Genomic DNA, 24793 nt, shown 5'->3' with positions numbered 1-24793 from the left:
AGTCGCATTTTTTGCTCCCCCCAACACTGATTTAGGGGTCAAAAACAGACGGAATTCTCCTTTAAATAATAGACTAATTAAATTGTATGAAATTAAACATACAATGTAGGTAAAAAGCCCTGGCACTGCCGTTTGGCTTGAGAACAACTTAAGACTTGAATCTGTGTTGTGTTCATCTACTCCATCAAAATGATCTCATATGGCTATTATACAGCCAAAGGGTTACAGCATCCATTGTCTTTCTCCAAATACTCGGCCGAATTATGAAAATCCAACCAAGCTGACTGATTTTTTTCCCCTCCTCATTCAGGGTTCCATGTTCTCTTTGAACCTGCTTCCGTGTCTTTGTGGACTGGCCTTGGATAAAAGGAGTTTCTACATAGGCAATAAATATTGCTTTTGTTAAGCGCACAATGTAATATTTTTTCTTTTGTGGCTCCATCCCAGAGGTAGGCATTCAACTGTTTTAATTCCTACTTTCAACCAAAGAAAAGGGCCATTTTGAAAAATGTAGACAGCTTGTACTGAGGACAAACTGGGAGATATTTGAAGAGCTCTTTTCCAAAACGCGATAAACGCCAAATTTAAAAAAAATGAGTTTGTCACGCCATTTTGCTGTGTACTGAGCCTATTACACTGCTCCATCAACGTATCACGTCAAATCGCTACATTTCCCTGTTTAAAAGGCACCGCAAGATGCAGTTTCCCTCCAAACCGCGATAAGCGCCAAGTCTATTTTCAGCCAAAACGCGACATCTCCTCCCTCTCTCAGAATTCTATGAGCAGCTCCGTGCAGTCCAACATGGTGGTGCTCTGAACCCAGGTCTGTTTTCAGTCATTCATTCAGTAGTTTCTGGGTTCTGTGTTAATTACTGTATCTGTTTATGTGGTGGACACTGTGCCGTTAAGTATACCCCCACAGCCCCCACATACCGTACGAGCCCCGCCCCCGCCTGTAACGCCGCGTGTCCTCCGTATCAACGATCGATTTTTTTTTTTTTTTTTTTTTTACAGCAAAGACGTAGTTTTGTTTACAGCAACATGTGCTCACATCATTATAGCGTCTGTATTTTGACTATTAAAACTTCCATAGTCCATAGTTCTCTTTGTTTAACATGTAAAGAGACAGACATCATTACCGCCCCCCTCCCTCCCCCCGACGTGCACGCGCGCACACACACACACACACACACACACACACACACACACACACACGCACACACACACACACACACACACACACACACACACACACACAGAGACACGCAGCACCTCAGTGATGTTCTCATGTCATGTTGGTTGGTTTTTCAAGACAGAAACCATCAATTTTTGTTTTTTTAAATGTGGATTTATAGCGTTTTGAGAAAAAATAAAATAAACTTTGAGTTTTTAATCAACAATATTGTTGTTTGATTTAATAATCATTGTTCAACATGTCCAGACTGAGCCAACAATCATTTTAACAGGATAAATTGAATATTAACAAAATGGGTGGGTCTAGGTAAAAAATGTCATTTTCTGGAAAACTATTAAAATGGATTTATAGCGTTTTGGAAAAGAACTCTTCATTTCTAGAATGAGAAATTTCTTTTGAACTTTGAAAATGTTTTTTTTTTATTCATCAAAACTACATCCAGCTCCATTGTGTTGGGATGTTGACTGAATCTGCAAAGCCAGATACCATTAAGTAAGCAAGAACATTTTTGTTACTTGGCTGACCCGTCCAAGGGTCCAAGTATCTGTAAGATGTGACTTCTGTTAAGCTTCTCTTTGTTGATGTAATGACTTTCAAGGATATACTCACATAAAATGATTTCGGAATCTTGGTAAGACTTTTTATTGTTAAACTTTTTGTTCACCCTATTTGGTATTTATTGTGTTTCTCTTTTCTCTGCCACTGTGTGCTTGTGTCTGATAGAAAAAAAAGAAGAAGAGCTAGGGTGTTACTTCACCCTCATCACAGACATACACATTCAGAAAGTATAGTCAAACCCAAGTATTTCAAGCCTTTGCTATAAATTTCTCTTCATCATCTTTGAGATGTTTCTACACCTTGATTGGAATTCACCTGTGGGATATTCAGCTGATTGGATATGATATGTAAAGGCACATATCTGTCATACATACCGTATATACTCATACACTGTATATATAAGGCAATATTCATTAAAAACCCAAGCTATGATGTAGAAAGGAACCTCCTACAGAGATCAAAGACATGATTGTGTTGAGATTCAGATCTGGGACTTGGTAAGAACCTGAGACCCAGAGATCTAATTTGGAGATGATCTCTCCTGTTTACACAGGACAAGAGTGGGACACACCCTGGACAGGCTGCCACTGGAAAACACACAAACTCATGCAAAACAAATTCAAACCTGGAACCTTCTTGCTGTGAGGTGATTGTACTAACCACTGTAGCTCAGGGATTCTCAGATGGAGAAACATGATTCACTGGTTGGCCAAAAAAAAAATCATTAAAGCAGAAGTAAGCGATCCAGTCGTTTTGGGTAATGCTGCGTTCCAGGCAGGCTTTTGAAACCGTAAAGTACAGCTTCAAGTCACAACTTACGACTTTGTAGCGTTCCAGGCAACCCACTCGTGTTTTTCCGACCTGTTTTACCGGTGAAAGTGCACTATAACGGCCACTCGTAACTTCCGACCCGTGAACTCGTACCAGATCGAACTGGTACAACTTCACAGGTCGGAAAAGCACGAGTTACGGGCTGCCTTGAACGCACCATAACAGTCCTCGTCCCTACGTCACCACATTCACGGCATCCCTTGGCTGCACACACAGCCCTGCATGCCGTTCTCTCTCCTCATTGGATAAAAACTGTAGGATACGAGAAATGTTTTCTCCTCGGCTCAGAGCAGAGCAGAGTGACTGACAGACCCCTGTTTCGGTCCAAACACTCTATGTAAGTGATTGCTGTCGGAAGATATAACTATTTAAGACTTATATTAACACAAATATATCACTTACTTCTGCTTTAAATTATAACAACTAAATCATCCAAGACATAAAATAAAAACAAGAATAAAATGAAAAGTTGAATGCTTAAAACTATCTGAAAACTGTGAAGAAAGATTCAGAACTTTTCTGGGTGTAAACACTGAGTGAGCGACACACCAAAACTGGCGAGGCCTCAGGCCTTGATGGCCTGAGATGTTGGAAACAGTCCTCTGAGATTATGCTCCATGTTGACATGATTACAGCGCATGTCTGTTTTTTTTCACAAGAGTTGACAGCTGCACATCCATACTGTGAATCTCCTGTTCTATCACATCCCAAAGGCCTTTACTGGATTCAGATCTGGCCATTGATGTACATCATGCTCAAAGTGGCTGTTGGAAGATGGTAAACTGTGGACCATAAAGTGATGCACATGGTCAAGAAAGGCTGCGGTATTCAGGCAATGATTGATTGGTATTAATGGTGCCAGGAAAAGGTTTCCTACACCACCATTACACCACCATCAGCAGCCTGGGTCCATGGATTCATGCAGTTGACTCCAAATTCTGATCCAACGATCTGTGAAATCTAGATGAATCAGACTATGTTTCTCTCTCCTGCTGTAGCTCATCTGCCCCTTGTCTGCAATGTTATACATTCTGAGATGCTATTCTCCTAACCACAGTTGTAACGAGTGCTTATCCATCTGAGTAACCATAATCCTTCTGTTGGTCCTAGAGATGGCTCAATCCAGCCCGTCTGCCACAAACAATCCCAACAATCACTGCCAAGTCGGTGGGATCTCAGTTTTTCTCTCCAGTGCATTGAACTACTGCCACATGACTGCTCAAATAAGTGCACAGGTATTCCTAATAATGTGCTCTGTGAGTGTATAACCCTAGTGCAGTCCTCAACCTTTGCATTCTCACTCAGCGGCTTCGTCTTTGTGAGTGCTTATCCTCTTGTCTCTTCCTCTAAAGCACTGCATTACCTAGGACAGTAAGGCGGCGCTGATCGCCAGGGACAACAGAGTGTTCTCTCGCCTCAAGGGGAGACGGCAAAGGGCACAGGAAAAATAGTTTGAGTGATGCCTCCGTCTCGCTGACTAATGAACAGGTCAGCCCGGGTCAATCCATTACAACCAAAAGCATTTAATTATTAATTACGGCCATTCTATAGGCAGTTAAGGACAAGTGACATTGTATGTTTAATGTGTGATATGGCTGGTGATGGGGGGCTTGGGGGAGCTGGTTTAGGCTTGAGAGGTGTTGTGGCATTTTTGCTATTATTACATGTCAGCACTTGAGCAAAAAAAAAGAGAGTGAAGGGGAAGGTGATGATGAAAATGCAGAATATGTGCAGCATGTAGCGAGTGTGGTTACACGTCCGTGCACAGACACACACACACAAAAAAAGATGCATCAAACCAAAAACTCTCCAGGTGTGGTAGCTCTGCACAGCAGCCTGGAGTTCTTGTTATTTCAAGTGATTATCCATGCATGTGAAAAACAAAAGCAATTCATAATCAGGCGCAATCAATGTACAAGGGAATGATCAATACACCAGATATCACTTAAAGGGATAGTTTAACATTTTGGCCCATTGCCATAATCCCTATAGTTTTATGAGTAGGTTTGTTACCTTTAATTGTTGGTGCAAGCTATTTTTAGAACGGCGGAGCAGACATGCTCAGAGCTACGCTACGGAGGCTAATGGAATTTCTTGGTTTCCCTCATCAGACTCATCAAATACACAATCCAACAACTCCAAAACTCTCTGGTGGACAAGTTGTGACCTGCACATTCACCACGCTATGAGATAATAACAGAACGTTACGAGACAGAGTTGTTTTAGAGGTAAATTCATGCAAAACCGCTGATGCACGTTCCGGTCAGGGGCCGTTTTTTGGCAAGCAGTCTCTTCATTTGCCTCAAAAACATTTGATGAGTTTGATGAGGGAAACCAAGAAATTCCATTAGCCTCCGTAGTGTAGCTCTGAGCAGCTCGCGGCTCTGCTCCGCCGTTCTAAAAATAGCCTGCACCGACAATTAAAGGTGACGAACCTACTGCTATGACTATAGGGATTATGACAATAGGCCAATTTGCCAAAATGTTGAACTATCCCTTTACAACCAATTTTGTCATACACCGATGTATGTGCCATTGGGCTGTGTATGGTACAGCTGGTGCAGTCATGACAACAGTCCTGGTTAAAATCATTTTTATCTGCTTTGGTACTGGCTCTACAGTATACCAAATTCATAGCTGTGTTTGGCAAGTGTGTGTGTGTGTGTGTGTGTGTGTGTGTGTGTGTGTCACTCATGATGGGTCCAACCTCCACAGTAATGTGCGTGTGCATATGTGTATTGCCTGAGGCAGTTGCATAGGGTGAAGGGTTGAATGAATGGGGAGCAAAGCCGCCTGAGTGGTTTGCTTCATTAGGAAACAAAATATAAGCTTTCCGGGCCATTAGGACTGACTTTAGATGCAAAAGCACATAAGACGACGACTCACCTCATCAACGATGCATTGCAGTAACTGGAGAGGCTGAAAGAAGAGAGACACAGAGAGATGAAGAAAAAAAACAAGGCAGCCTACATGGAATTTCTTGGCAATAGGGAAAATCAAGTGTGATAAAAAGTATCTACTTAGATTAATCAAATGCAGCGAGCTCAGACAAAGCCCTGCTTCCCCTTCTGAATGTTTTTATTATTCCATAATGGCACCTAATGTAATACCAACAGTTTAAGCATGATCTAATATTTCATTGCGGAAATGCAATTTGCAATGCAATTTTTTTTTTCAAATGAGAGAGCCACCCAAGAGTAACATGACTATAGTGTGGGAGACCTCTATTTTCTTACCTCCTATTCTAATGCAGTAAAACTTACCATTAAAGATCCTTGGTTTTTCTGAATCTGCAGGGCAAGACAGAGAAGGAGAGATGAGGCAGTATGTAATTAGCCTTTCATAATCAAGACGATACACTTGGACACATTATGATCAGTAGGAGAAAATTATTGCTTTTGTGTTGGCAATTTGTGAGTATACATTAACACCATTTACATAATGAAAACACACAAATGTTAATGGCCTTGCTCTCATTTGTGGAGAATGGGGGTAAAAGACCTGCTAATACTGATCTTAAGAGCTGTACTTTCCTGCCCTCCAGGTTATCGAGACGTGCAGGATGTAGAACAACTGTTAAAACAATATGAGCAAGGTTTGCAATGAGAATACTAAATGGGTCTATTTCACAGGTGTGGCTCTGACAATAAATGGACCAGGACAAAGTAAGATACCTTAACACGTGATGAGAGCAAGGTTAATAATATCTATCATTTTGGACAAAGGGAAAAAGTGATCAAGAACACCCAAAATAAAACAGGAGAAACAAAACAGAAAATAAAATCTGATTCAAAAATTAAACAGTTTACATTCTCTAAGTGGACAATTAAAATGTAGTAAATGACTCATTACTTTGAAAATATGTGCAAGAAGAAGAACTTCTCATTTAAAAGATGTGGACAACCCCACTAAAAAATATATCTTCACATGTATGACACTACTGTGAAACATAAACATGTGAATCCACTCCAATCATTTTCCCAAAACCCCAAATTGACAACATCACCACATTTCACCTGAATGATATAAGGCCGAAGCCCGGGCTCAGCTAAATGTCTAATAATGTTTGGTAAATAAATTGCTCATTTCTCCAAGTCTTTTGACAGTGCATTAGAGCACTTATTGATTCACTCAATTAAATACAGGTTTTCCCACTCTGTAAATACCAAGAGACTCTTAAACTGCCTCTATATCCAGTTTTGCCTGATTCAGACACATTAAAGGCAACTATGGAAAACTAATTTGTGCTGAAATAATTACTAGGACAAAATTGCGTGCTGCTACAGGGGTTGAAATTGGATAGAGGGAGGCTAACTTATTCAAGCATAATTGAGCACTTATTCTTGTACTAGGTAGCTTGACCACACATCAAAAGAGATGTTTAATAATCCCTCCCCATCTTTCACTCTTAACAGTCTCTCACCACTGTGGGCTGATTATCTGGTAGACATTTCATGATCTGTTCATCCTGGGGGTAAACATGGTTTTAAGATGATATTTATACTTAAACATGATGTCCCAATTAGGCTTTTCTTCATCTTGATCTAAGAACAACAAACAATGTGATGTTTGACATGCAGAGGAGCTGTGTTCTTGCTGCATCCAGCTGTTTGTATTCAGTCTATAAAGGATTGTGCATGAGAGGGTAAATAGCTGTGAGTCAATAACCAAATGATGACTGTAGATGTGTAGAGCTGGAGAGGCCTGTTGCAAGCCACTCCAGTGACTCTGTGATCATTTGTGAAGCGCGTCAGGGCTTTCTTCGTCATCTGAAAACATCACACTGAGCTCAGTGTGATAAATAACTAGTGAGAAAATCAATTTTTGGATGCCAAATCATTTCTTCTCTTTTGAAGAGGAACACTTCTAAAAGATCAGATGGGCTGTTTCCCTCCTTAAGAATTTCAAAGACATGTCTTCAAGGGTAAGGAATCAGACAACAGTTAAAAAAGACTTTTCAACAAAACCATCAATTTCAACAAAGGCTGATGGGCTTGGTGTGGTTATGTGTAGGTAGGGGCACTCCCACGCTGCCATTATGGCGACAAACATTATGAGGGGGGTGTAAATGTCAAGGTGCTGTTCTTTATGATTAGGTCAACAACAGTTTACTAATAGGCCATTAAGAAACATCCAACAAACTGTCAGCTTCACAGAAATAACTGATAAATATAGGCAGGCATGATCTGTTTGATGAATGAGAAAGCTCTATTGAGTAAAATACAACTCTTCATTCATACAGTAGGCTGCCCAGACGTGGTGCATTATTCTAACAGGGCCTCCTGATAATTATTTGTATGAATATGATTAAAGTGACAGATGTGGTTAAAATACAATATATATAATATTTTTCTCATATAGTCTGTGGCTGAAAGGGAAGTCCAAAAAACTGAGGGGACATTTCAACCAGTGTCCTAAAGGGAGACATGATCAAGACTATGAAATTGGCATATGGTGCAGAAAAATTACAGCAAACATTTTTTGTGTACTATGGCACCATTTCCTCTCAATTTCATTTGAGGAGAAAAAAAATGAAGCAACAAAAGCAAAAGCGTGTGTGGTGTTTGATGGATGCAGTGATGTGTAATCTAAGCCCCTGAAACAGGCTCCCAAAACAACAACAACAACAAAAAAAACTGACATAGTATTTCATCCAGAAATTCATTCAAATTTGAGAAAATATGACAAAAAAATGGAGAGAAACAAAAACAACCACAGAGCAAACAAAAAGACAACAAATCAATCAGAAGCAATAGCGCTGGCGGCTGTATACACATCACATCAGGTCTGGTGTCTTCAAAGACTTTCAGAGCGAGCCGTGAAAAAAACTCCATTAACTCCTGACAAAGAATACAAATGAATCCCGACATGTGGTGAAGAGGAATTAAAGAGACCATCTCTAATCTTGACAAACATGAGATGATGAGTCAACTGTGTGTACGCACACAAAAGAACGAAGGAGAGATGATGCATCAACTAAACAACATCAAGGAATTAAAGCCACACACTTCGACAGGATGTAAAGGGTGAATAAAAGACCTAAAATTAGCTTGTCAAAAGTGCAACTCGTGAATGCCCCAAAGCCAAATTCAACTTCAACAACTTATTCTACATATTCCACTAGTCTACAGTGAAAACTCAAGATGCCGCTGCTTCCCTTCCAGTCTCTCTCTCTTTCATCTCCTCCAACTTCTCCCTCAGTCTGTACTAAAATGTTCTCTGTGAAGTGTAGCAGGGGAGTTTTGCACAGACAGCTGTGCCAGCGTCTGCAGAAATGACAGCTTAGGCCCGAGGACTTTGGCTGGCTGCGCCTGACGAGCTGGATCCGAGCACTCTCGCCACACCACTCTGCTACAGCCTGCAGGTGAAAAGTCTGCAGTGCCATATGGAGTTAGGGGAAAATTAACACTAAGATGAGTAAAGCTGCATGACAGTGGAGAGTCTCAGCTACTGATATTTTGTCAACCCTCTTTATATCATTGAGTTTACACTAAACCACCATTCATTTCGCAAAACTACACAATTAACGTGTTACAGCGAGCATTAAATGAAGGAAGGAGCAGCAGGCCCTGGGCTGCAAACACACCTTTGCTCCCTTAAACACAAACTTTTGCAGTAGCTTAAGAATTAATGATCAACACCTAAAATAAGTGAAGAGCTTGTCATGGCTGTAAAGTGTCTCCCAGATGGTTGTTTACCATGGAAGTACGCAATCAGGTGCTAAATGAATTATTGTAAAAATACTCATGTTGCTTTCAGAATGCGGCAGCCAACATATATGGGATAACACCTTCAGAAGTAACTCAGACTAACATTTAAAACACCTATGAACAAAAAGGAAAAGAAAAAAAATCAACACATACATGCTGAGACATCCAAATGAAACATTTAGTAAATTAGTTCTCAGGAGGAATAATTGGCAAACGGAGAGGAAGCAGTCACTTAGGCAAGCTCTGAGCAGATAGTAGACTGGTTACGTCACCCTGCTGCTGCCTCTGTAGTTTAATTTGACTGAAGAAGCAGCCCAAATGTTTCATACATTACATCTGCAGGACAATTACACAAAATGATCATGTGTCAACTTGCAGAATCCGCTCAAGATTTGAATCATTTTCTAGTTCATCAAACCATACAAGGTCAAAGTGTCTATGTGCTGGAGTAGAAATCATAAATGATAACTTTGGTATGATATGTTTAAGGTTTCCAAAGCATATTTTAAACATAATCATAAGATAGTTTTAGGAACAAACTCTTCATGAGACACAATCTTCCCGTTCACATTTCATGACGGCGGGTGGCCAGGAGGTAACCTGAGGTAACCAGACTCAGATTGCTCATCTAGGGATTGGGGAGATAAACCCATCTTAAAGGACTAATTAAGACTTGATGGGATTGGGAAGTCACTTCTGTGGTCGGCAATTACATTTGAGCAGGATTTTATCTTCGTGTAATGAAGGAAAACATGAACCCATGAACTTAAGACAGTTAAAGTTCTACGTCAATATTCACCAATTAATGCTGAAACAAGTGTGGATGAAATTTTATTTCAAAGTCAACAGACATTCAAGGTCTGTGAGAAGCATGAATGATGATTAGCGCCTGATGTTATATAAAGTCTCTAAAAAAATATTTCACAAAAATCAAAGTATGGACTTATTATAAAACCTGTTGTTTAGCTCAGTTGGTAGAGCAGGCGCCCCATATGCAGAGGCTATACTGAATCGAATCCCGACTCAGGTGGCCTTTGCTGCATGTCATTCCCATTCTCTCTGCCTCCAATTTTCTGTTTCTTTCTCGACTTTACCATCGATTAAAGGCGAAAAAGCCCCAAAAATATACTTTAAAAAAAAGAGAAAAAAAGAAAAATCAAATTTAAAATGCAGCACACACGTTGTAGCTTCATCACTAAGGATATGGTTTTAATATGCTAAAAAGAATCTGCTCCTTCTTAAAAGTCAACTTTTAGAGTGAGAAAGAGAAAGAGAAAGACTTAGCCATATTACCAATACCAAAAATGGAAATTACTCACCTGTGGATAGGGGAACATGCCTAACGCCAACTGTGTAAAAAAGAAAGAACAGTATAAAAACAGTATTCCTTCTGATTCCTACGAAGACATTTGAAAGAATGGAAATACTGGGAAATAAGGAAACATCTGTAAATACCTCAAAATGTCATAATAATGTAATGAGGGCCATTTTAGCCTGTGCACTGTTTATGTGGGGGGTGGGGGGGTCCTTGATTCAACAAGAAATAATAGGCTTAAAGGACATTAAAGATGAGTCAACAACTCTCTGACAAATCATTTACCTCACAAAGGCAGAATTTCCTACATGTCTGCTGGATTGGACTCCACCTAAACAGGCAGGTGCTCCTTATAAAGTAAGCACCTCCAGACAACAGTATACTGTATGTAGACAAACATTAAAGTACTATACATGTCTCTCCAGTGCTATTGTCTTAATTGTATAGAATTCTTATAGGCACAGAGGGAGAATGCTGCTTAAGCCACTGATGCGTGCAGAATGAGAGACTTTCAGTCTTTGAGGTAAGCTCAGTGCCCACATGCTGATAACACCACTTCATCAAACAACATCAGCTATTAGTTAATAACCCCCCCACGATGACCCCCTGCAGAGAGCAAAATAAAGGGATAAAGAGAAGGAGGACAGGATTGTGGGACGGTTGCACGTAATGTGTGCATGTCTGTTATTTTGGCTTGGGGCGGGGGGTTGTGTGACAGTCCTCGCTAACATTTGACAATACACCCGGGGTGAGCATTTTTTCATCTTGGTCAAGGGCAGCTTATTGGCAACATTATGTTATTAAAATGTCAAAACACTCACAGGATTTCCTTGAACATAAATAGACCAACTAGTAGGCTGAAGATCAATCCACATCGAGGGGGACAGCAAAGACATTTCATTTAGCTTAATACACACAGTCACAGCTAGAACTAGAGAAAACGGGGGCGGGGGAGGGGGGTCCACTGCTATAAAACTCTATCTTTATCACAGATATTATGTCAATAATTTTGACATGGCCTCTTCTGTGTGAACTCATCCATTATTGATATAATTGTAATGATATAACATTATTGACAAACAAAGGCAAGGCAGTAGGCCACATCATCTGTTATACTGCAGGTGGAGGAGGGGGGGGAGAGGGGGGCTAAGTGAAGGGGCTGGGGACAGAAACAGATGGAGAATCAATAGTGTCAGTGGGAGGACAAGAGACCAGGGAAGTATAATACTGAAATTAAAATGTTATTTGAAAACGCAGGGTGTCAGTCAAGCAGTCGATCAACTCTATGGGGAGAGATGAGCACAGATATGGATGCACACACAGAAAAAAAGACAGAGTATTGTCTCCTGTCTGAAAACTGTGTGATTACAAATAGATGGACCACTTTCACTAAATTTAGTACCATAGACATAAATGTGCCACACTGCTCTCTATGCACAAACAGCAGGTACAGAATGAGGGTATATATATATACACTGTCGTACCTCCATGAAAGAGATTCCCACGCTCCAGACGTCTGCGTGGATACCGTACTGTTCTCCAGATATCCTTTCAGGCTGTGGCGCAAAAACAAACAGCAGAAATTGTTTTTTTTTTCTTCTCCGGTAGAACTTTGAAATGATTTGACATAAGACTGAAATGAAGCAGTCACTCACCGCCATGTACGCGTTGGTTCCCACATACGTCTTGGCGATAGAATTCACCAACTGCAGGAGAATAACAGTAAATGAGCGTATAATTAAGCATCATATTAATATTCAACCAGCTGTAATAAGCAGCATAATCTCCTTTTTAGTGTCATCATTTCATTGTAATATGATGGGAGTGGATCCAGCTTACATAACCTAAATGTACTGACATTTCAGGTTGATATTTTGGGCTGCTCCCAATCCCTGCACAACGGAACAGGAGTAAGACGAGGAGACATTATCTGTGTGTGTGTGTGTGTGTGTGTGTGTGTGTGTGTGCGTGTGGGGACACAATGGCACATGCCATCAATGACAGGACTGTGATAATGACTGTCTGTTCCCTTATGGCTGTGTTTTTTGGGGGGTTTTTTTTCAGCGTGCCCTACTGAGTGTGAGAGAGGGAGAGAGTGTGTATGTGTGCAAGAGAGAGACAAACACAAACACACAGTTAAAAAGACAGAGAACGAGGCAATGCTGCTAGTGTTACACATACAAGGTGTAAAATTCACCTTGGAGCTTCTACGGAAGTGGAGGTTAAACATGAATAACAATTTGCCACAGAAGGAGTGCGCGCGTGTGTGTGTGTGTTTAAATGGGAGACAGAGTCCCCAGGGTTGATGTTTTTTGGGAATGCTGAAGGTCTGTCCCTGATGATTACATTACAAACACACACTGCCACACACACACGCACACAAACGGACCAGGCTATTGTCTGCTACCTACGCCTTCCCCACGTCTACTGAATACATATAAATGAGGCTTTGCTGTTGTGTATGTGTGTGTGTGTGTGTGTGTGCGGGTCATAATTATAACAAGTGATTTTTTTTTTTTTGGAGGCTGCAGAACAATGGAGGTGGTGGTGGGGGGGAGTTAATGTGAGAGGAAGACCCCTGGGACAGTGCTGATAGTTTTGAGTTGAAATTGAATGCAGTGATTGACAGATTGACCATATGCATGAAGATCCATGCACACAAACCAGCACACGCGCACACAGACAGATTGCACAGGTCTGGCAGTGCAGCTGGAGACAATTGTTTTTCTTCTTCTCTCCTCCACCCCCCCCCTCCCCTCTCTCTCTCTCTACACAGTGCTCACACAAACAAATCAGTGTACCTGCGTGCTGACACCAAAGTCACAGAGCTTGACTTGTCCTCGGGTGTTCACCAGCATATTGGAAGGCTTGACATCTGCGGAGACAAACTGCTTGATAGAACTGCAACATCAGCACTCTGCGGCGTGTCTTTATCAACTCTGCTCTTTTTTTTTTAATAACATGAGCCTACGCGGTTCCTTACTCACCTCTGTGAAGTATCTTCAGGCTCCACAGATACGTCAGGCCTTTGACTACCTACAGACAGAGGCAACACAAAAAATATATTACAGGAATTCCGACAACATTCAACCAGCACACTTGACCTTAATCTAGAATTTAGAAAAAACACAAGACTTGAGCCTTGTACTGTTCTGAGAGAGCGGCTACATCTGACCAGCATGTCCTGAGCAGATATGAACAATGATAATGGAACTGATCATCCCTCCCACCGTGGTGCGTGCACATGTCACTGAGGTGGGGGGAAGCTCCTCGGGGGCCGTGGGGGGGCGGGGTTAGACGAGGTTCATCTTGAAATGCTGAGGATGCTGAAGGCTCTGGATGCTGCTGTGCTGTAATGGTTCACACGTGTGCCTAATGTCGTATTGATGCTGCTCTCGGATTGGCAATCAGGAGTGGTGCAGGAGTTCTCTAGTCGCTGCTAATGAGAGAATGGGTTTACGGAGCGAGAGCTGCATTCTGGGCAGTGGTTGCATCTCTCTGGTCTGTAGACTGTGACCGTGGACTTTTACCAGTGTGATGCCCTCTGATTGTGCTCTTCTTGGGACACGTTCTTCTGCTCAGTCAGACCAGGTACCAAGTATTTGAACTTGGCTACCTTTGAATATACAATGGGAAAAAAAACATCTATCTTTAAATGCAAGGACCGTTTGTCTGTGTTAACTGCATAGCTCTCTAAGGGTTCACCAGATTGACTTTAAACTGTGCAGGTGTCTTGCCAATGGCAATGACTGACTGCAGTGCAGAGTTTGGTGTTGTTTGGATAAGAAATGCAAAAGATATCACTAAAGAGACTCCAAGAAGTTTTGCTTGTTCATGGTCGGAACTATGACGGTATCTAATTGTCTTCCAACCTCCAACTTTCATTCTTGATCAATGAAAACATTTTTGGCAAATGTTTTCGCTTTTGTCTGTGCGCGTGGAGGCTCATGGGAAATGTAAACACTTTGCTTTCCGAAACTCCTCGTAGTCACAAGTAAGTAAGAAACACACTTTGGCTTTTGCAACTGCAGCCACTCCCCCTCTCACACGGCAGCATCGATCATCATCACTGCATATGCAACCTGAGGTGTTTGGATGTAGCCTGTTTGGAGGATCATACAACAACAACATTCTCAACAACTGTCATCAACTTCAAATCAAAAATTGAGGAATGGGCATATTGCATTTTGTGGATGGTCATTAAATCTGTAACTTGTCAATGTCTCAAAGAAGTTTTTCTGCATTTACAACGTTTTGGTGTTTTCAAATCTGTTGCGGTAGATGTTATCGCCAGTGTTCGTGATTTTCAACTGAAGCACGTCTGTTCTCAAACATAGCCATGTCTCTTTCCTTATAATTAATATGGGAAATTCAATACCGTATATACACATGCACATTTTCAACAGGTACTGCACAAGTCTTGATTGATTGACTGATTACAGTTTAGGCATATCAACCACACTAGTGTAGACTGTAGGTTCCAGTCCTCAGTTCTGGTCAATTTGGGTAGCCATTTATGTAAGAAGACGACAATTAAAATGTTTCCACCCAGGTTGATTCTTCCCTCCGCTGGGTCAAGAGGGAGTCTACTGGGGCTTGGTTTTCTGATACAGTTCTTTTACAATGAAAGAAATTCATTGCGTTTGTTAAGACGGAATCAGAAAGACATGATTTTAAGTTAGAAACAGAGGATGGAACTTGTTCTTCACGTTAGCGCAGACCTCATACAGTAAGTGATATGTTCATCACACTCGTATATATGACTCCATAAAGCTGGACGGATCATTATATTTCTCCTTACTTCCAACTTGTATTACTGCTTTGTGATGATTTGTTCATTCATGGGATATGAGAACTCATTTAAGCGCCTGGTCTTCTGCCATCCATCCCTGGTGCATTACAGCCCCTGAGATAAAATTAAGACAGCACAAAAGCTCTCTGAAGTCTTGCTGCCTCAAAAGGTGCGATCGCAGCAACCGGCGCGTGCAGCTTCACTCACACCCTCTCGGGTGCTTATCCTTCTGTGATAATTAACAACTGTGACAGTGGAAAGGAGGGAAAGCTGTGAATTAGAAGTAACACTGACTAAATAGCTGTCATTGTTTGATTACGGACAAAGTTAAAGGGGCGAGACAGAAAAGAGGAGGCAGAGACAGGAGAGGGGGTAATGAGTGTGGAAGAGAGACGCGCATTTATCAACTTCAAGGCCATTTCTATCAAAATGCTGGATTTTAACTGAGAGCAGAAAAGGAGGGAGAAAGGAAGGCGGGTCAGAATAAGGGGAACACGCCGACTTTGTCCGTCACTTCACCCAATAGAGGCTAATTGAAAATTTCACACCTGTGGTTCTCTTTTCTTTCAATTCATTAATAAAATGAGCGTGTTTTTTTAAGCAAAAATGTTCTGTATCCAACAAATGAATAACAGGTCACAGCGAAAACTTTCACGCACACGTAGACAACTGCACTCCAATAAATTACACACTGAAAGGTCTTAGAGGTCTTACAACCCCAGAAAGCAGCCCTTCTTGTTTTGAAGGCTTTTCACTCACTAATCTAAATACTAATCAGGAGATTGAGTATTTCATCCAAACTTACTGCCACTGCGATCCTCCCCAACACATGCTCTGGAATTCGTTTGTACACGTCCAGAGAGCCACCTGCAAAAGACACATTATTCATTAAGGAAGTGATTTTCTTTCTTCTTTCTTAACTAATCTCCCTAATGGCCTCTTTGGCACAACACAAACCCAAGTAACCGGCAGGTTGCAGGTTATAACGCTCCACACTCATCTTTACAACTGACAAAAAAATAAGTAAAAAAAACTGCTATAACATATACAATGTTACAACGTGTGTATTTTTGTAGTCGTAACCATGATAAACAAAAGATTGCCGGAGCATGGAGCGCGTTTGTGTCGCCGTGCAGAGACCAGAGCTGGGACACCGGGGCGGCGGCCAGGTACTACACTGATGTTGCAAGGTTGGTTTTCAGCCATGAGACGCCAGGTGGAAGGCAGAGAGCCTCCATTCTCACTCACAACAAGTCACAAGTCTTGTAGTTGTTAATCACAATTACTCCAGAGCTGTTTAATTAAGATAAAAATGTAGCATAACCACAGGGCACAAATCCTGCCTAGTTCCTCTTTAAAACTCTGAAGGAACACATGTGGAATTAGATAGTAAACACAAAAGTGTTAAACAAGTCAAAATATGTTTCATATTTTAGATTTTCCAAGGTAGCCAGCTTTTGCTTTGATGACAGCTTTTTGCACACGCCTTGATTCTCTCATCAGCTTCATGAGGTCATCACCTGAAACCGTTTTGCAACAGTCTAGAAGAAGTTCCCAGAGGTGTTGAGCACTTGTTGGCTGTTTTGCCTGCACTTGGTCCAACTCATCCCAAACTATCTGAACTCCATCTCAGATGACAGACAACACTTGTGTCTACTACATAATTCCATAAGTGTTTCCTTTATTGTGTTGATGTCTTTAGTATGAATCTACAATGCAGAATGTATAAAAATAAAATAAAGAAAAACCACTGAATGAGAAGGTGTCTAAACTTTTGACTGGTACAGTATACAGTATTCCAAAATTAGAACAACAAGTGAAGACAACCATTCATGGCAGTAGCTGCTTATCCTGGAAGCAAAAAGTGTTTTACTGACGTGCAGCGTGACTGTCTAAACCCCAATAAATAACAAGTTACTCAGAAAACAGCCAAAGAAGATCACGACAGAGAAGCCTGATACTTTAAACATTTTACAAATCAATGTGGAAATTCTCCGAAAAGCTGCTAGTGCTCCTAATATTTGACAGGTTCCAGCTGTATTTAAAAATAAACTAAGTCTACACAATCATTTGTTATGAATCCATTTGCTCAAATTGTATTCCTTCTAATATTAGTAAAAGGAGAAACAAGCCAACACATTCATTGATTTGTTCCCTGATGGAAATAAGTACAACTGAAAATGACTGATCACAGAAAAGTTTCATAAAGTCAGAGTGTGCTCAGAGGTTAGACAGACTTTGCTGACAAGCTGCCGAATGTGTGAAACAAGGGAATAACTGCATTAACACACACTCGGACAAGCACACACACCTTAAAAACATAGGCAGTCTCCCATCTCACACCAATCCAAGCACACGCATACAAACACACCTACAGATGCACTTAAGTCAAGGTTTATCGCACCCTTGTAGCTTTTAGCACACACACATGCTAAGCAGCTCGCAAAGATGAGACGTTCTCTTGATCTGCAGAAGTGAAAATGGATACACAGACGAGACACAGACGAGAGACAGTCGACAGGTCCCCAAAGTCTCCTCTACGCAGCTGTGGCGAGCAAAACGCACACGTGTGATCTGCTGGCTTAAGCTACAGGAAAAACTCACCGTCCATAAATTCTGTGCATATGGATATCCTGTTTTCAACGAAAAAAGCGCTGAAGAAAGTGATGATGTACGGTGAATCACACTGCAATCAGGAGAGGAAATACTGTGATTATTACAGAGCATTTCAAAATACAGTATTTATCTGATACAAAAGAAGTTGCTTATATGTAATCTTCAAGCGAATTTGAGCAAAATGCAACATTTGAAGTTTCTAACGATCAAGTAATTATTAAAATGATTGCAGCAGATGTTCAAAAGCAAATATTAAATACTTCTATCAACTGTTGAGTTTCATTTGTTTGGTTAAGAGAGAGCATGTCCATTTAGTGCTGATTCCTTTCTTATGTTGTAAACACTTTGTTAGCTACATTCATGATTAATTAACAACACAGACGTGGTAAGAAAGCAACAAAGGGAAACCGTTTCCAAAGAGATGTAATGAATCCAAACCAACCTTGTAGAGAATTTCTAATTCTGACATGATCTGTTTCTGTAGTTCCACCGTGATGTCCAGTGGGATGACCTGTAAAGAAACATCCTTTAATAAACAACACTAATAAGCTGTGAATATCATCTGATGAGGTCAGTGGTATCCATAATATCATCCATATGAAAAGAAGTTCTTACCTTGACAGCTAAAACCCGCTTGCCGTGAATGTGGTACGCTCTAGAGGAAGATAAAAGAAGATGATATGAAACAAAACGATAAAAAGCAGTTGCGTGAGTAGATGGGAAACATGGGTTTTGTCATTTATTTTTCATTTGGTCTAGTTTGATTTAAGTCTTTCAGTCTAATATTCTTCTCAGCTTTCCTCGTAGCACTGATCACAACATACGGTAATGTGCAAAAGTTTTAGATACTTCAGCTGTCTAGATTCTTATCCATCACACAATTCTTCTCTGCACCGAGGCAACATCTCAAAACATACAAGCAGTCATAAGAAACTGTCTTCAGCGACAAGAATGACAAGGAGTCCTGCAGCAGGTTGTCTGGGATCTGTAAAGGCTGAACTCACAATCATGAGCCGCGTTTCCACTGAGGAAGTTCCTGGTAAAATTTAAGAGGGAGGAACTTTAAAGAAACGTCCTCTCACTCGGCCTGTGTCTCCACTGCAGAGTAGGACCCGCTGGACTCTCGAGGCAACGTAATCCTTGTGCAACAGTTTTGATTGTTGTCTGCTCACTTATCATACATCTTGACTTCTGTTACTGCTCTTGTTGTTGTTGTTGTTGTTTGTGTAGACACTTGCTATGCTCCTCTCTGGCTCAGTTCTAAGAATTCCATTTTTTTGCAGGTTCTGTTGCTGTTGCATCACGCTGTGTATACCCGAGTAAACCTCAACCCCAACCGGGAGTTTTTTGGGGCTGCTCGGAATACCTACCCTGTGACAGGGACTCGTTCAACCCCATAAAAGTTCTGGGTGATTGTCCTTCCGGGATGGTTCCTGATATGGAATTCACACCAACCACCTCGGCCCCATAAAATGACCCTGAAGTTTGGCCCTGAAAGGGTCCTATGCTGTCAGACACTTGGAATAAGCTTCTTAACAGATAAATAAAAATGCTAGAGCATGTAGTCTGGTACCCTGATAATGCTCTGTAGAAATAAAAACTCAATGCAAACACAGCACATTAGTGGTGTGACAGACTGACTGTGCACATTTACTCCCAAAAGAGTTAAAGGTCCAGTGTGTAAAATGAGGGGAAAACGGTGTTCAGATTCTAATTTACAGTGCTGCCGCTGCCGTACAAACATGGCGCCGCAAGATAGCCACACGCTCTCTAAAGCAAGACCCTTGCTAGAATAATTATGAGGCTACGAAAACCAAACAAATTTGATTTTATAGCGATTATACACTTATTCATGGGTAGTATATTCAGATTTTGCAAAAACTTTGCCAATTATTACACAATGGACCTTTAAATAAAGGTAAAACTGGTAAACCTGTTGCAGTCCACTAGAGATCATACATTTATATGCCATGTGGTAATTGATACAAGTGAATCCAGTGTTTATTCATACGCACAAAGGGTAATGTAACTGTACTTTCAGAATAAAACAGAGATGAAAATTCACAAATTGCATCAAAAGTTGCCTGAAACTCCACAGGGCTGGGAATTTCTGAGCAGCAGTCGAGTATGAAGCCATACGAAAAAAAGATGCCTGTCATTTCCCTCAAAAGGTCAAAGGTCACCATCCAAAACCAGATCCAGTTCAGCTTAGTCACTGGGTGTTCCAGACAGAGTTTTGAATTGCAGGTAAAGCAGCAGCCACAGACCGTCCCAGTAATGATTTAATTATCAAAGTCCTTAATGCCAAACGTCGGCTTTAGTTACAGTCCTTGAAGGTTAGTTTACGGTACCTCTAGACCTTTCAACATACAATCCTCAAGGACGAACACTGTCCAACAGCTGTCAGGTGATGGGGATGAGGCGGGGGCCGTGCACGTCATGAGGGATGGCTAGCTTGCAGGCAGGCTTGGTGAATGTGATACCTGGCTACTCACCTGTCCGCCTGCCTCGCAGAGAAAATGTGTATGGTGCGAGGTGTGATTAATGCATCTTAGATTAAGAGTATCAAGTAGCTCCTTGGCCAGACACCTCTGAACTGGCCCAGGCCTTTAATTAATGACACCTATTAGTGCCATGTCAGGTATTTACCCACAGTTGGAATAAACACTGGTCTGTAGGTATGCCATGCTGTATGCAAGTGGTAATTTACACATCTGATAACAGTTTCAGGATTGTTGAAGTCAAAAAGAAACTACAGACTTTTCAGAAATGATCGAAACTTAATATCCAAGCTGGCTAGAGAATCCACAGTAATTATGTTTTTTAATAAACTATCCATTTAAGTCTTTTTCTGCCGTTTCTTTGTAAAAGTTTACAAACAAAAAATGTGACAGGCAAAAGACTTTAGATAGTTATTAGAGCAAATCCTGCTCTTTCTTCTCAGTTAACTGCACAATGTCATTTTGTTTTGCCCCGAGAGTATTAGTGTGTTTTTCTTATTTTTAAGTGTCATATTTTTCTCAGAGCTCTTTTCACATTAATGCTGATGGCCTTGTTTCCATTCTGACGTCTCGGTCTTCCTTTAAGCTACAATCAATATCAGTTAAGCATGACTGCTGCCTCTTAATTAAGATGAGGATGTTAATTGAAGCAAGATCGCAGGGGTAGACATGTTAAATACTGACTGGGCAGGTAGTGCGTGTAAGGCAACCTGAAAAAGGCATTAAACCAAGGCGTCGCAACATTAAACAACTTGTAGTTGTCAAGAAGTAGTGCAGCACGCTGACAGATAGGCCTATACCCATCCTAAGGCTTCATACACCTAACTGCTGGTTACATGAGTTATAACATGAGCACAAGTTTTTTCTGAGTGTTTGTTCTAGTTTAGTTTTTGGGTATATGATGATAATTAAATGATATACCGTAAACACGATATGTGGAAGTTTTAACAGTGTTTTAAGGGCTGGCATGTTTTAGAAGTGGAGATGTAGTGTGACTACTGCTTGGTTAAAGCTTTATCGTCAGACTGTCCTTGACCACCTCAGGGCAGAGCGTCCCTGTATGAGTTACAGTGACAGGCCTGTGACAGCAGGAGACGTGGGGACAAGGTTACATAGCCACCCCCCCGCCACTTCCCCCTGATCTGACCCCAGTAAACGTGCCCCATTGCCTGGATCTTATTTACACTCCAGCTCGCTCTGTAATAAAAGCTCAATCATGCAGTATTCATAGGGCCTCTCTCGATGTCTCTGAAGTTGGAGAGACTGGCCTCCTGGATCAGGGCTAACGTGGTATGTTTACACTGCCACATGGAGGATGGGCCGCCTCTCTCTCCCTGACCGTCTCACCTGACACAACCATAATGGCTGTCTTGACTGGCACGGACAGACACAGTCCTAGAGGCTGACATGCATGTACACAAAAAGGCTTGTAAAATATCCAACACGTCTGAAGCAGCAAAAAAAAAGGTCAGAAATTCTCAACTGCATGAATTCGTAATTTGAAACCATTTTTAATGCAGGCATCCTACTACATCTATTTTCATAAAGACAATGATTGCTGATGATGATAATCTTGCTCTATGGCACTTGCTCACTGTCACACTGATAACACCAGGTATGGACAGTGGCTACTTCAGGCGTCTGAAGCTTGTTTGCATACATTGGTTTTTTAATGTGTGTCCCATAAATCATATCATGTTCCATTCAAACCAAAAAAAGATTAATAAATTGGAGCAGAACTGTGTCACTCTAACCTACAGTGAATACTGACTACACAATTATTTTAGAAACCATTCATTTTAAAATAATTTAGCTTGAGGCTGTGAATTACTAGATGTCCCTTTTCGAAAGTTAATGTATTTTCTAGACCCAGGTTTCAGGTCTAATTTATTCAGACAGAATCATGATATAATTTAGCCCAATAGTTAGTCTACCCATAAACAAGAAATTGTACAAACTACTTCTATAACTCACAAGTTAGTTGTTGGAATATTCAACACCATAGGAAAAAGGCCTAGGGTTTTAAATGATATCCATTTGTATCTACATTTCCTTTTAAGGTGTTCAAAATGGTTACAGTAAAAGTATATTTTCGGTAACACTTTATTTGACACCTATCTCTATAACGCATTATAACCATACTTATGAGTTATTATAACTTTACAGCACTCATAAATGATCAATTATGCTTTATAACAATAATCATAACACACTATAAAGCATTTTATCATGATTTATAAGGTCAAGTATTACCGTATAATGCATTATAGTTCTTAGTAACTTGCTGACAACGCCCATTGCCCACATTGATAATGCATTATAAATAGTTATGTGTTATAATTGGCTTATAAACGTGTTTAACTATCATTATAAACACTCAAATTATCATAAGGCTTTATAACAATAAGCATAACACATCATAGAGCATTATAACTCTATTATAATACTTGACCTTATTATAAAATTCTATATGATGTGTTATGCTTATTGTTATAAAGCCTTATGACAATTTATGAGTATTTATAATGATAGTTATACACGTTTATAAGCCAATTATAACACATTATAACTATATTTATAATAGGCAATGGGCATTGTCAGCAAGTTACTAGCAATTATAACATATTGTAATAGCTGACCTTATAAGTCATGATAAAATGCTTTATTGTGTGTTGTGATTATTCTTATAAAGCAGGGGTCTTCAACGTTTTCCAGGCCAAGGACCCCCAAACTGATGGAGAGATGGATCGGGGACCCTATATATATTGTATAAAATTGTGTTTTATATTTAACTGGTTCTGTAGTGCCAGCCAAAAGTGCCATATTCTGGACTATAAGTCACGCTTTTTTTTAGTAGTCTGGCTGGTCATGGGACTCCTATATTTCAAAGGGACTTATGCCATGTCATCTATGATCACAACAGGTCACAACTACGCTCGTGGTAACTGAACGCTGCTACTGCACCAATGAAAGAATTACATGACTAAACCATAAAAAGACAGAACACAAAGCAGTGCCCCCCCCCCCAAAACACCGCGGACACTGGAGCACCGTGTGTGTGCACGTGCGACCGCGATTGGGCTGATTTTAGAGGGGGGTGAGGGGGTGTGAGAGACGCATGTGAGCCAGAGAGAGTGAGAGAGACAGTGCGCCGTGTTTGTATCGGATACAATACAAAGGCTCACCTGACACCTATATTATAGGAAAACAAAGGACTTGTATGTAAAAATCCAGCTGCAGGGAACACCCCTATATTCACAATGGATCTTTTTTTCATAACTTCCATTTTTTCATATTTTTTTTTCCCTCAACCAAAACTTTCACGACCCCTCTGCAGTACCTCTGCGGACCCCCTGTTGAAGACCTCTGTTACAAAGCATTATGATCATTTATGAGTATTTATAACTCTAGTTATACAGTGCTATAACTGCATTATAACTCATAAGTATGGTTATAATGCGTTATAGAGATAGGTGTCAAATAAAGCGTTATATATATAATATAATATAATATTATATATAAGTGTTACCATATTTTTAATTATGAAGCAAATCAACTTTGTCTTTAAGGTGACTTTCCGGATTTATTTTGCCAATTTAATAAACAAATTATCTTTATGGAAACACTGACACTGAACTGTGTACTACTAAACAACCTGGGTATAATGACTGAAAGTGACAGTGTGAGTGTCGCTGGTAATTAGCTTAACATTATAACCTTCAGTAAGGCTGGATTTACTGCAGAGATGTTATATAATGGAGCATTCAAGGAGTACCTTATCATCTTCACCCTTTGGCATACAGTACATCATACAACTTAACTCCAAATTAAAGCTGCGGCACCAAACAGTCACCACAACCTTCACCTCTGTTTTCTTTGTTCAGAGGTCACAGTGGATCTACCAAAAACAAGAAAAATGAATATGAAAAGCGACTAGCATCACACCAATTAAACATTCACTCTAAATGTGTGTTATAGGCACTGTGATGCCAGCAATTAACTACAATGCTAAAAAAAAATCTAGATCTGAGATACCAGGTTACCACCATTTAACCAAACATGTTAGGCCCTTCAATATGGAGTCTAATCAATGAGGTAAAACACTAAAATCAATGGTGAGAATGGGCTGAGACATTAAAAGGACAACCAAGGGTGTCTAAGTGGATGTCATCACAGTCACAGCTAGGCCAGTGTGCTAGTTTTAATTGCAAAGCTGGATCCATGAGTCACAAAAATAGCCTTTGTGTCCTTGTTATTGTATTTATAAGCCACAGA

At 40.6% G+C, this 24793-nt stretch overlaps 1 protein-coding gene across 2 annotated transcripts in view; it reads right to left on the bottom strand.

Annotated features, from left to right (window-relative positions):
- Positions 1-24793, bottom strand: part of map2k5 (mitogen-activated protein kinase kinase 5) — a 100821-nt gene that overhangs the window by 61530 nt on the left and 14498 nt on the right. The window contains exons 9-19 of one of the 2 annotated variants that reach the window (XM_085772666.1): positions 18633-18672; positions 18460-18528; positions 18006-18087; positions 16207-16268; positions 13597-13645; positions 13411-13484; positions 12265-12315; positions 12094-12165; positions 10614-10643; positions 5848-5874; positions 5471-5503 (exon numbers count right to left, since the gene is read on the bottom strand). In XM_085772666.1, the coding sequence (XP_085628792.1) occupies positions 5471-5503; positions 5848-5874; positions 10614-10643; positions 12094-12165; positions 12265-12315; positions 13411-13484; positions 13597-13645; positions 16207-16268; positions 18006-18087; positions 18460-18528; positions 18633-18672 (589 nt within the window). Of the gene's footprint in view, positions 1-5470; positions 5504-5847; positions 5875-8672; positions 8958-10613; positions 10644-12093; positions 12166-12264; positions 12316-13410; positions 13485-13596; positions 13646-16206; positions 16269-18005; positions 18088-18459; positions 18529-18632; positions 18673-24793 lie in introns of those variants that run through there. The other variant, XM_085772657.1, reaches the window with a different exon arrangement.

This window comes from Trachurus japonicus, chromosome 3 (assembly GCF_045865225.1).
Source record: "Trachurus japonicus isolate A0001 chromosome 3, Traja_1.0".
Lineage (NCBI taxonomy): Eukaryota > Metazoa > Chordata > Actinopteri > Carangiformes > Carangidae > Trachurus > Trachurus japonicus.
The sequence above is the reverse complement of the archived record's forward strand: the minus strand, read 5'-3'. Positions and strand labels throughout refer to the sequence as shown.